Here is a 12,398-nt window from a genome sequence, read left to right on the forward strand (position 1 = left end):
GGGATCTTCCCGGACCGGGGCACGAACCCGTGTCCCCTGCATCGGCAGGCAGACTCTCAACCACTGCGCCACCAGGGAAGCCCTGCCTTCATTCATTTTTAAAGAGAACTGAAACACAACATAAAAATTAGTCATGCACACAATAGGTATTCTGTAATTATTTGCTGACTGTATACATTAAATGTAATCCATACAGCAGAAATCTGTATAATTAATAAATCTACTGAGAAAATTATATGCAAAGGAAACAACTCCTTCCTGAAAGCGTGATTACAAAAGGTAGCTCATAAAAAATGCTGCAGAAATGAATATTATCCATATATTAAAAACTTAATTCACCAAACCAAATTTACTCTCTCAATCAGATGTAAGTTCATTTTCTGTGCAACAAAATGAGGATCTCACTCAATAGCTTATCATTATGAATTGTTTCAGAAACAAAAGGTTTGCATTACCCACTTGAAACAAATGGTCAAATTAACAAGATTTCTATAACTACACAGCAAAACATTCTATTGCCCAAAGAGATACAACAAAATGAATCCTTAAGAAAATATCTTCAGATTACACAGTTCCTATAAATTGTGCCTTAGAACCTGCCACATCTAGTTTTAATTCAATCTTCTAATCTTATTAATATGCATTTCCTATCTTAAAAATGCTGACTCACATATTAAAATCTCCCAAGAAGAACATCATCAAGTTAGCAAAGAGAAAAAATGCTTGGAGAAGAGATTAAATCCAACCTGGCTGGGTAGAAATCCCATCTTTGTCAATTATTAGCTGTACAACCTTGGCAAGTTTTTAACCTTATCTTGCCTGTTTAGTTGCTTTAGCAAAACAATGATGCTGCACTAAAAACGGCAGGCTTTGGCAAATGACTGAATATGATAGACATGAGAAGCATTAAAGATGACACAGGGATACCTCAGCTGGGTAAGTAGGAAGAGCTAAGAGGGAGAAAGAGTTTGGAGCAACCAAGAGATGACAAGCTCTATCTGGGCCAGGAAAGACAGAGATACCCTTAAGTGGATGGCAAACAGAAAACCAGCAATGTGACTTTAAACACAAAGAAAGAGATTTGTAAGATGATCTACACAGAGATTACAATGGAAATCACAGGCATGGCTGATATCAGTATTTATTTTCAAAATATTTTATAAAATGTCATTTTATTTCAAGACATATTCAAATATCAATAAAGTAGAAAGGTAAGCAAATACATTTCAATCATTTACAAACTTCGCAAAGTATAATGTGAACTCTCCAAACATACAATCGACAGAATACTCATTATGAGATGTCTCTGATTTGTCTGTGAATTTGCATCATGACAGCAGTGAACCCTTTGGAATTATATGCTGCTGCTGCCGATGATGACAACAATAAAATCTTATATAGCACTTACTGCACGTTACACATATTATTCTTCTATGTAATTTTTCCCATTAAAATACTGTAATTATAAAGTGGAGGTCCCATTTTCAGGACAGTCAGAAAGACGTATGTGTGATCCAGCTTCAACCTTAACCTCAAATCTCCTTGGTAAAACTCCCAATTGTGCTGTTGGTTTTGTCAATCTTACAGAGACAAGAACGTAAACAGGGTGAAGTTTTGCCAGCTCCTTTTCGTTTTGCTCACTCCAAGCAATCTCAATGATGTGCATACCTCCTTTCATATTTACTATCAACTTGTTTCATGTTTAACCAACTAGACTTGGTACCATCTCCTTCTCCAGTACTATAAATTTCCCCTGTGACCAAAACTGTCTACTCAACAACAAAAATCAGAGATCTTCCTTCTCCCAAAACGACTTACTGAGTAAGAGGAGGATTACTCATTCATTCAGAAAATGAGGTGCTCGGATTAGTTCTCTAAACTCTCTTTTAGCTCTAAGCAGGATCACAGTGAGGCCTTCCCAGGGCCACCCCATCTAAAGGATGATCACAGGTATACACAGGCCAAGGCACACATGCAGCCACATCATTCTCAATCCAGTTTCATTCTCCTTAAAAACCACTCCTCAGGAACCAAAATGTCTTTTTTAAAAGTTGATCTTCATTTTTTAATTTAACTTTCTTTTATTTAAACTTGCTTCACTGTCTATCTCTTCCCCTCTGTCCACCCTGCCTTGGCATATAAATATCACCTTGCTAATTCTTCCAGAGCAAAAATCCTGTCTGACAAACACAGTATACAATTCTCACCCACAAAGTGGTGGCTAAATAAATGCTTATAAAACAAATCCATGACTAAGACGCCAATTAGTCCAGTTAAGTCCAAATCTCTTTGAAAATCTGAATGGTAAATTCTCTTAGCTGTGCTCCACTTAAGGCGGGTGGGGGGTAAGCAGCTGGCTTCCAGAATTCCCTTAAGAAGGATCCTTAGACCTGGACTACTAGAGTGTCAGCACATTTAAGAAAATAATAGGGAAAATGAGGACCAAAGGCCAACCTGAACCTCACACTTCTTGCTCTCATTACCCAATCCCCAAACCAGAGGAGTATAAAACGAAAACAATCCTTTAATGTAATGATGTTAGAATACTAACCTTTACTGAGCCTATTACCACAGTTCACTGCGGAACTCTCATCCAGGTTTAAGTCTAATTTTACTGTTTTTTTTTAACCATAAAAACCAATTTTGATAGTTCTTGAGAATAAAACCAATTTTCATTTCTTAAAATACAGACTGCTCTCGGGCTTCCCTGGTGGCGCAGTGGTTGAGACTCCGCCTGCCGATGCAGGGGATGCAGGTTCGTGCCCTGGTCCGGGAGGATCCCACATGCCCGTAAGCCATGGCTGCTGGGCCTGAGCGTCCGGAGCCTGTGCTCCGCAACGGGAGAGGCCACAACAGTGAGAGGCCCGCGTACCGCAGAAAAAAAAATATATATATATATAGACTGCTCTCAATTTCTACATTTAGCATCTGAAAATTACAAATTTATTCCTTTCTAGAATGTAACTTTGAAGAAGAAAAAGGGCTTGCTCATCTTCCACAGCTGCATCCACCAGACCTAAAAACGTGGTTGACAATAACTATTTGTTGAAAGAAAAAATAAATATACATTTCAACTGAAATAACAGAGAAAGGATCTGGCGTATAAGCACCAGGGGGAACTCTGAAAGGGAGATAAAAGAACAATTACTAACCGAAGCACCTCATCGCCTACTCTTAAAAGAGTACAGAAAATTGGAAAATTGAAATACAGAGCACTCTCAAACTTTGCTACAGCTGCCTGGGAAAGGCCAGTGAGCAGATGCTCTATGCTTTCTTTTTTAATGGCAAACAACTGCTCTCCAAGATTGCAGGCAAAGAATGCACATGCACATCCTTCTAGAGTCCAGATCTGCACTGTCCGACAGGGTAGCCACAAGACAGCATGTGTCTTTCGAACACCTGAAATGTGGCTACTGTGAAATGAGATGTCCTGGTGATGTAATATATAAATCAGATTTGTGAGCATTAGCACAAAAATAGAATATAAAATAACCCCTTGAAAATTGTTTTATATTAATTACATTTTGAAATGATAATATTTTGGATATACTGGGGTAAACAAAATATATTATTAAAATTTATTTCACCTGTTTCTTTTTATTTTTATTAAGGTGACTTAGAAAATTTTAAAATACTTGTGTGGCTCACATTATATTTCTAATGGACAATGCTAATCCAGACTGTTAACGGGAGAGTCTATATGGCAAAAGAAGGAATATTCACTGAAAAATAGCAAAATCTGAGTCCTAATTTCTCAATCTATAACTAGGGAAACTGATTAGATTTTCTACCATGTACCAGTGTGCAGTCTCCCTTAAAGGCTCTAAATAGCTTTGGGAGGTAAACACATTAGCACTGATTTACAGACAAGGAAACTGAGGCACAGAAAAGAAAAGGTACTTACGCAAAGTTACAGAGCTGATAAATGAAAGGGCAAAACACTGAACCAAAGTCAGCAGAAGCAGCTGCATAGCACAGGGAGAGCAGCTCGGTGCTTTGCGACCGCCTGGAGTGGTGGGATGGGGAGGGTGGGAGGGAGGGAGACGCAAGAGGGAAGAGATATGGGAACATATGTATATGTATAACTGATTCACTTTCTTATAAAGCAGAAGCTAACACACCATTGTAAAGCAATTATACGCCAATAAAGATGTAAAAAAAAACAAAAAAGGACTTCAAAATGCACATTCCTCCCTTTCTCTCCTCCAGTCACTCAGAGGAAACTTTCCGCATGTTCTAAGAGACTTAATAAAGGATGCCAACTGTCTTGCCTGACTTACCCTGCAACGGGCTTCTCTCTGACACTTTACACTCTTCAACCAATTTTCTTGCAGCCACTAAACCACAGATAAGAGAACTAGGTGAAACGGTGACTGAGAGACTAGGAAAAATTACCATAGAGTGGCACCCCATATGCTGCTATCTCATGTAACAGAATAAAGTTTTCTTAATTGGACATTTTGCTCTTGCAACTCAAAGTTCTACACTGTACCTGTCACTGTTAGTATAGCCGGTGACAAACCACTACCTGTGAATTCCCTGATTTGGCCAAGCGTACGTCACCTACTATGAATTAGCTTACTTAGTCTTTTAGCAGCCTCCAGAGCTTCATTGTCAGTGTCTGCTACAAAGAATCTTTGAACTTTCACTCCGTTGTCAGACATTAGTTTCTTGCTCTGGTATTCGTGCAGGTTCAACCATCTTCTGGGGGTTAACTGAACCACCTAGAGAAATTGGGGAGAGAGATAAGGAGACTTACAACAGCATGAAAAATAACAGTCAACTTATGGGGCCAGTCTTATAGGTACCCTCAGAAGGCAATCGGCAACAGAGATTTTGGAGGCAAAAGAAAAAAAAATCTATAATGAATTCTTCATGCTTAATTGTTTTTCTAATCAAAAATGTTAAGGACAACTACACACACCCCTGAATGAATAAGGTCTGTAATTTAGTTAACAGGAATGTACCAAGGTCAATTTCCTGGTTTTGATACTGTACTCAAACCATGTAAGATGTCAACACTAGGGGACGCTGGGGGAAGAGTACACCTGTGTACTCTTGCACTATTTTTGCAGCTCCCTGTGAGTCTATAAGGACTTCAGTAAAAAGTTATTTTAAAAAATGTTAAGGACTCTGTTATATAGCATATGCTTTCCCCCATCTCCACTCCAAACAAAGCTCAAAGCATTATTTTAATAACTGTACACACAGCATGAATCATCACAAGGTATCTCAGGAAATTTGTTTCAACTCTTTGAGGTCAATGGGCCACAGACTAATCCACTTCTTTGTTGTGGTTTCTAATGGACCCTAGGTACAGTCATTATGTGTTTAATGAGATTATCTCTTTCACACACCAAAGTTAAGTACAGTAACCTGAAAAAGTCACCATTAATGAAACTACTAGTTCCTAAAAACTGCAATTTGTGTATTAAAGTAACTCTGCGTAAGAATCATGTGAAAGTGGTTTTCCAATATGCACTAATCAATTAATTTATATTTGTGCTAGAAGAAAATAATCAAAGGACGGAGTGACATGAACAAATAAATTCTTCTCATGCTTTAGAATAAGATCAACATTCCCTATCAAATCCATAAGCCTTGTTTTTAAAAGAAAAGAAAAAAAGAAAAAAATGAATGCACTTAGTTTCATTTCTATCCATGAGTTATGATGCAAAGGAACCACAGTTCACTAGAGGTAAGATAACGATGCCATTAATGCACAAACCAACCAAAAAATCAATCACACAACTGGCTCACAATACTGGTGGTGGAAGATCACCTGACATACCTCCAAGCGGCTTCAGTCAAGGACCTCAGTGGATGTCCGAGCAATATCATGCAGACCATAAACTGAGGCCCACAGGGCTTTACCACATGGAACCACTAGCTTTCAGGACCTTTAATGTGTCCTTAAAAATGGCATGTTCTTCTGGCATCTCCAAGCTACAACGCACTCATGAAGCTCTTTTGGAAGAGAGGCATTCCAAAGAGGCTCCAGAACCTTACAGCAAGACTGGGTTCTACTCAAGGACAGAGTGTGTCTTCAACTTCTTTGTGTCTTTATGAAGAATGTGATAGTGCTTGGCATACAGAAGATACTAAAAAATTACCAGTTAGATAGCCAAATAAATAAATCCTGCCTTTTGTCTTTTTTGTCCCGATATAGATAACTTTTCATTTCCAGAAACTGACTTTCTCTAAAAAAAGTAAAAGTCCTTCAGATCTAAAATAAACATAATTTACACACACTTGTAAAAAAATTCAAATTTCAACATGATCAAGCCTCAAGCTCTGTCTTTGTTCCATCCTTATAAATATTGGTAACGATGTTATTAAAATTGAAGTTGCTTGCACTTCTTCTTTAGAAACAGATAATGCTAAGATAAAAATAAACTGTCAGACAAGCAGTGCTCACAACTGTTTACTGTATATAATTCGTTAACTGTATATGATTTGTTACTCTTATTTCTGAATTTTTAAGTCTTGATGAAATATTAGTAATTTGAAAAACACAACAATTCAAAAATGAATGTATTCGTCAATTTAGTAGTCTTTATAGCACCTCATGTAACATGCCAAGAAAAAATTCAGTTTGAGGCATTTAGTAAAAGCCCCCTAAAGAAAGAAGAGATTGAATATGATATGTGACATATTCTGGGACCACTTTTAAAAGGCCAATGGGGAAGGATCAATAGATTAAGTTTATGTTGACGTACCAATTTAAAACCATTAACAGAAGAAAAAAAGAAATACTGTTTGAAAAGGACATTTGAGAGAGACTAAAAACAGCCATAGTGTGGTCATGGTCAATTTCTTTTCATCAGAACACTCACTGTATTAATTTTAGATATGTTAATGCAATCTGCTGCAAATTAATTGCAATTGATCCAGAGACCAGCTTCATAGACATATAATACATATTGACTGTTTCTGCACTGACTCAAAATGAAAAGCTGCTTAAAGTCTGTGGCTCTTAAATTGAAAACCAACACAGTGAACATAGTTCCAAAGCCACTGCTGATACTCAAGCTATCACTTCACAAAGTGATCGTTTTACAGAATAATTACCTATATTTGTCAATCCTAAACTTGGAAGAGTAGGGTCCCTGACTGGGTCTAAGACTTCATTAACTCAACTTCATTAATTAAGAATTTGTGATACGTCTAGACAGGAACAAGTTAAGTCTACTTTTGCATTTTCATGGCAAAGAAAAAAGAAGAGAAGTTACTAAGTAGAAGGATGGTGTAAAGCGTGCTGCTGAATAATAATAACAACAATAATAATTGTTCTACCTATTATTGATGGAGCATTTCCTACAGGTTAGGTATTATAATCAGTATTTATATTATCTAATGGCCAAAAAATTCATGAGAAGTATTATTATCTTTCTCTGTAACTATCACTAATGAAAACTAACAAATATTCCTAACTGTCCTCCTTCCAGGTACTTCTTTGCCTTAGCTGAAGTTAGGTGAGGCCATGTAACTAGTTCCAGCTAATAAGGCCATGAGTACACATGGTGCGTGACACGTTAGGTCCAACATTTGATTGTCAACCCTCCCACCCACCCAAACACTCTCTCTCTCGACCTGGGGATTGGCAATATTCAAGATGGTAGCTGATCTATGAGCCAGGGGTTAAAAGTAAGGACTGAACATCCCCAGGTAAATCACAATGAATGTGCAGTGAAAAATAAACCTTTGTGGACTTTTAGCCATTGAGATTCTGGGGATTATTTGTTGCTGCTGCAGAACCTAGCCCATCTATAGCACCTAGTCTGTCCTAATAAAACCATCTTACCGTTTAGGAAACCCAGCCTGAAGGTTAGTCACTGGCCCACTATCACAGGTGATTGTAAAACTGCAAAGCTTCAACTGTAATACTACTGATTCCCTCCGTTTGTCCTCTGGCTCCACATTCCCAGAGGCCTCTTGGTGATAAATACTGAGACTGGCATGAGCAAGATATTGCTGTCTTCAAAAGGTCAAAAATCTACCAGGAATAGGATTCTCATGAAACGCTGGCACAGCGCACGTAAGGAAAAATGCAGCTGCTCCAGGCTTTGGGAGGGAGGGAAGTGGAGATGTGAGCAGGTGCTGTCCCAAGACTCTAAAATGGTAGAAGAAGTAGTTTATTCCAATTCCTAGGTAGAGCGACCTGTTAAAACCCTAGACTAATATCTTCAATGCAGAAGTCAGGAATCTTCCAGGGAATCTATGAACCCTGGAATGTAATGGAAGAGAGTTTAAAGATCATCTGACCCAGTGCCTTTCAGTTGTTTCTGCCAGTTATTTGCCTGCTTGCCTTCAAACTGTGTTCTTTGCAACTGGCTCCTGCCTAAATTTGAGACTGTTTGGAGATAGGACAGTGAGAAGAAGATACCAGGCTTCGGCTTCCTCTTTCTAAGTCAGGTGGCCACTCCAACAGTGACTGCATCTCCTCTGAAGCCTCAGGTCCCTCCAGACAGCCCTTCCTTCCATAACTCCAGCTCTTGCTGTGTCGCCACCATGACTCCTGCGCCCACAAGCTGGCCTGGACTCTGCCAACACCACCCCCTTCCACTCCTTCCACTCCTCAGGCTGGTAGAAGGTTCCTAATGTTGCCAGTCTCTGGGTGGCCTCCCCAGCCCTGTATGGATTCTAATTGTTCTAATACTTTTGTCATGAATTATCTTCCCTGTTAACTCCTATTAAATGACCTGTTGCTCCACAGATTTTGAAGGCGCCCCTTCAAGACATCGCAGGGGAAGAGGAATGGCAGTGGGCCATTATAAAGGCGACTTTGGACCCTTAATCTGCAGCAGTTTCCCAGGAAGTCACATGTTCCATATACTGGGGTTCCAAGGTATAGAAAGACTACTGGGATCCAACCTCCTCATTTTAGAGTCAGAGAACTTGAGGCCTAAAGATGAGAAGTAACGTGCCTAGGGATCCTACAGTGAGCCAGAGGCAGAATGAGAAATGGACTAATTCCAATGTTCTTTGCTTTTTTCATACAGATTTTGGTAAAGTGACCATATCAGGAACAGCATCATGTTCTCAAAACAGCTGGAGGGGGTGGGCCCCTGGGTTTGGTTACTTCTAGATTTGTGCGCTGACCTTTCCATCGCTCCCTTCCCTTCCATGTTTCTCTGACAGAGCAAGCATTTCTAAGCTTGGAGGGGAAGGGGAAAATACAACTTAAAAGAAAAGCAGCACATAAAGATTTAACAGCCAGTGGAAACAAGGGAGCAGAGACAGAAGAAAAAGAATAAAAAATGAGGGAAAGGACAAAGAGAACCAAGAGATAAAAAGACAATGACTAAGCAGGGAAAAATTCACAAGAAAACTCAAAACACAAAATTAGACAGCTCCACAGAAACAAATGACACGACTGAGAAAGGATCCTTCACCCCGCAGTTTTAAAATCAGAGGTGTAAAGACTACTGAAATATCGCCATGGGAGGGAAAAAAAAAATTGATCAAGGGAGTATAGAAAGAAATGCCATTGAGCTGGGTGCCCCCAAAGGGAGAACGTGTGAGCCACATATGACCACTGGCTCTCTGCACTCCCTGTCTTTCTTCAGCCTGACTTTCCACAGTCCCGCTTCACTCAGGCAGCATAACAGAGTCTGAGAGAGAATAAAAAACTCACTAACAACCAGGAAAATAGAAATTAAAACAAAAATGAGAAGCCATTTTGCCAAAGGGAACAAAGCTGACATTGGATAGGGGAAAAAATGAAAGTTTGATGATGTCACTGGTGAAGGTATTTCTTTCTCATACACTAACCATGCAAATCAAACACCAGTATGACCACCTTCAAAAACCATGTGACAGCACTGATGGTAACCAGAACATCCACATCCTCTGAACTGTGAAGTCTACTTCCTGAGTGTTTAAACTAGCAAAACAGTCACATGTGTACCCGGGATACATATAAGGCTCTTCTGTGTAGTGTTGTACATAATAAAGGGGAAAGTTGGAAGTGACCTAAATGCCCATCAAATAGGAGACCAGCTAATTAAACCACAATATATTCAAGCTATATGAAGCACTGAAAACTCCCGTGGCAACAGACTAGCACCACTATCCATGTGTTCCCCTCCATTCTCAGTTCTCCTGCACCTAGTGTGCCAAAACTTTCCAGCAACCCTCCAGCACCCTTTTCCGGTGGCTGCAAGGACGTGGAAGCCACATGTGGAGACGGTGGAGTCAGAGGGTTGAAACAGCATGGATTATCAAGTTACTACATGGAGGACCCTTGCCTTTGAGTCACATTTACATGAACAAGAAATAAACCTTTGGGACTTCCCTGGTGGTATAGTGGTTAAGAATCTGTCTGCCAATGCAGGGGACACGGGTTTGAGCCCTGCTCCGGGAAGACCCCACATGCCACGGAGCAACTAAGCCCGTGCGCCACAACTACTGAGCCTGCGCTCCAGAGCCCACGAGCCACAACTACTGAAGCCTGCACGGCTAGAGGCTGCGCTCCGCAACAAGAGAAGCCACTGCAACGAAGAGTAGCCCCTGTGAGCCACAACTAGAGAAAGCCCGCACGCAGCAACAAAGACCCAATGAAACCAAAAATAAATAAATAAATAATTTTTTTTAAAAAAAGAAAGAAAGAAACCTTTGATTTAATAATAATAAACCTCAGTGGTCAACAGACCACTGAGATCTCAAGAATAACTTCGTCACTGACTAGTCTAGCCTGATAAGTATGGGGGCCTAACACTGACCATTCTCCAAGACACGTTACTAGAAGAAAACGGCAAGTTTCTTTCAGTATATAAAGTAGAATAATATTTATATTTCAGACACATGTGTCCACACACAAAGCAATATTCTGTATATTCCAAGGATAGACATATGAGTAAGTAAATGTATAGGAAAAGGGCCAGATGAAGTTCACCAAACTTAATGCCAGTAAATCTGAGGAGGGCAGACCAGGAACATGGTGATCAAAGGATGTTTAACCTAATCTATAATTTAAAACAAACAAATAAAAAATTATAGAAAAAAACATTTATTATTTGTGGAATGAAAATCAATTTACTCAAAAACAACACTGAGAGGAAGTCATCAAACCTAAGCTTTAACCCAAATGCACAGCCTCGAGTCTATTAACTTGCCTAGAAAATGAAGGGCTTGCACTCGTACTTAAATGTAGCAGGGGTTCTTCAAATGTGGTGTGAAATCAGGGTGGGGGAGGAAAAGCCTGCCTTCTCTGTTACACAGAACTATCACCTCTAATATAAACTCCTGCTGTTAGATAGGAAGAGGCTCTTAAACCTCATTTTGAGCTCTCAACAGCATTGACGACAGTGGAATACAAACAAGGAATTAGCTGTAAACTCAGAGGAAAATATATTTCCCTCTCATTACAGGCAAGGAAGGCAGATGCTCGGTGGGGCAGTGGCATGCCAAGAGTTGGTCTGTGTTTGTTACATTTTAGTTTTTGCCAATGTTATTCTGTATGCAAATTAGCACCCATAAATCTACCTTAGTCACATTACCTAGGAAATACTAGGCTTCAAATAAACGTGTTGGTGCAAATGAAAAGACAGATATAACTCGATGTGTCTCAATATGAGTACCATAAAATAAAAGGCCTGCTTGCTTAAAACAGGCACTGATAAAGAAGCCACTTCACTGTTGCCCTGGAAAAGAGATTAAGTAGAATCTCGTTTATAAGAGGAAGATAACAATAACAACAATAATAATAACAGCACTTTTCTGTTTAGCCCTTAATATGAAAACACCAGCACATCAACTCCTGCTTCACAAAGAAAACATGCTGAAGAGACAGATAAAGAAAAGCAGCATCATGATTAGAAACCTAAGCCTATGGAAAGGAAAGAATGAAGTCAGACTTGGAAGAAAGAGCAGCAATGTGAGTACCGAGACTCTGTTATATTTTACGTGTGTTCAGGCTAAAGTGTGGGGCCTTCGTGTGGGGCCTTCATATGGGTAACCTTTGAAAATATAGCATCCTTTTTGTCGAGCTGGCCACTTGCCATTTACACTATCCCCATTTTGCACACTGTAAAGAAATTAATTAACCAATTAATGAGCCCCCTGTGGCGGAGTCCCTAAGCTCTAACAGGGGTACAGAGGGAAGCTACCCTCTAAGGATGAGAGAAATAGCTGAAATGAGTTTCATCATTTACAAGGGAGGAAACTAACAGGCCCATCCTCATAGGATGCTGTGAGGATTAAGTACAAGTCAATCAGAACAGCGCCCAGCATATAATAACTACCCCAAAAAAAGGTTAGCTACTGTTATTTAATATAGAAATACAAAGCAGGAGAAAAGGGTGACAAGGAGACACTGAGGAATTGCTCGAATGAAAATAGTAGGTGATCACATAAACAATAAAGAAGAGCCCTTGGTGTCCTGCTGCTCACTTTAA

The 12,398-nt window shown here is 39.6% G+C and overlaps 1 protein-coding gene across 5 annotated transcripts in view; it reads right to left on the reverse strand.

Annotated features, from left to right (window-relative positions):
• SUCLG2 (succinate-CoA ligase GDP-forming subunit beta) overlaps positions 1 to 12,398 on the reverse strand; it is a 337,465-nt gene that overhangs the window by 272,582 nt on the left and 52,485 nt on the right. For all 5 annotated transcript variants that reach the window (XM_027121350.1, XM_027121348.1, XM_027121346.1 and 2 more), the window contains exon 2: positions 4,583 to 4,724. In XM_027121350.1, coding sequence (XP_026977151.1) covers positions 4,583 to 4,724 — 142 coding nt within the window. The remainder of the gene's footprint in view (positions 1 to 4,582; positions 4,725 to 12,398) is intronic.

Source organism: Aethalodelphis obliquidens, unplaced genomic scaffold (genome assembly GCF_003676395.1).
Source record: "Aethalodelphis obliquidens isolate GAN/ISIS:26980383/991018 unplaced genomic scaffold, ASM367639v1 scaffold22, whole genome shotgun sequence".
NCBI lineage: Eukaryota > Metazoa > Chordata > Mammalia > Artiodactyla > Delphinidae > Aethalodelphis > Aethalodelphis obliquidens.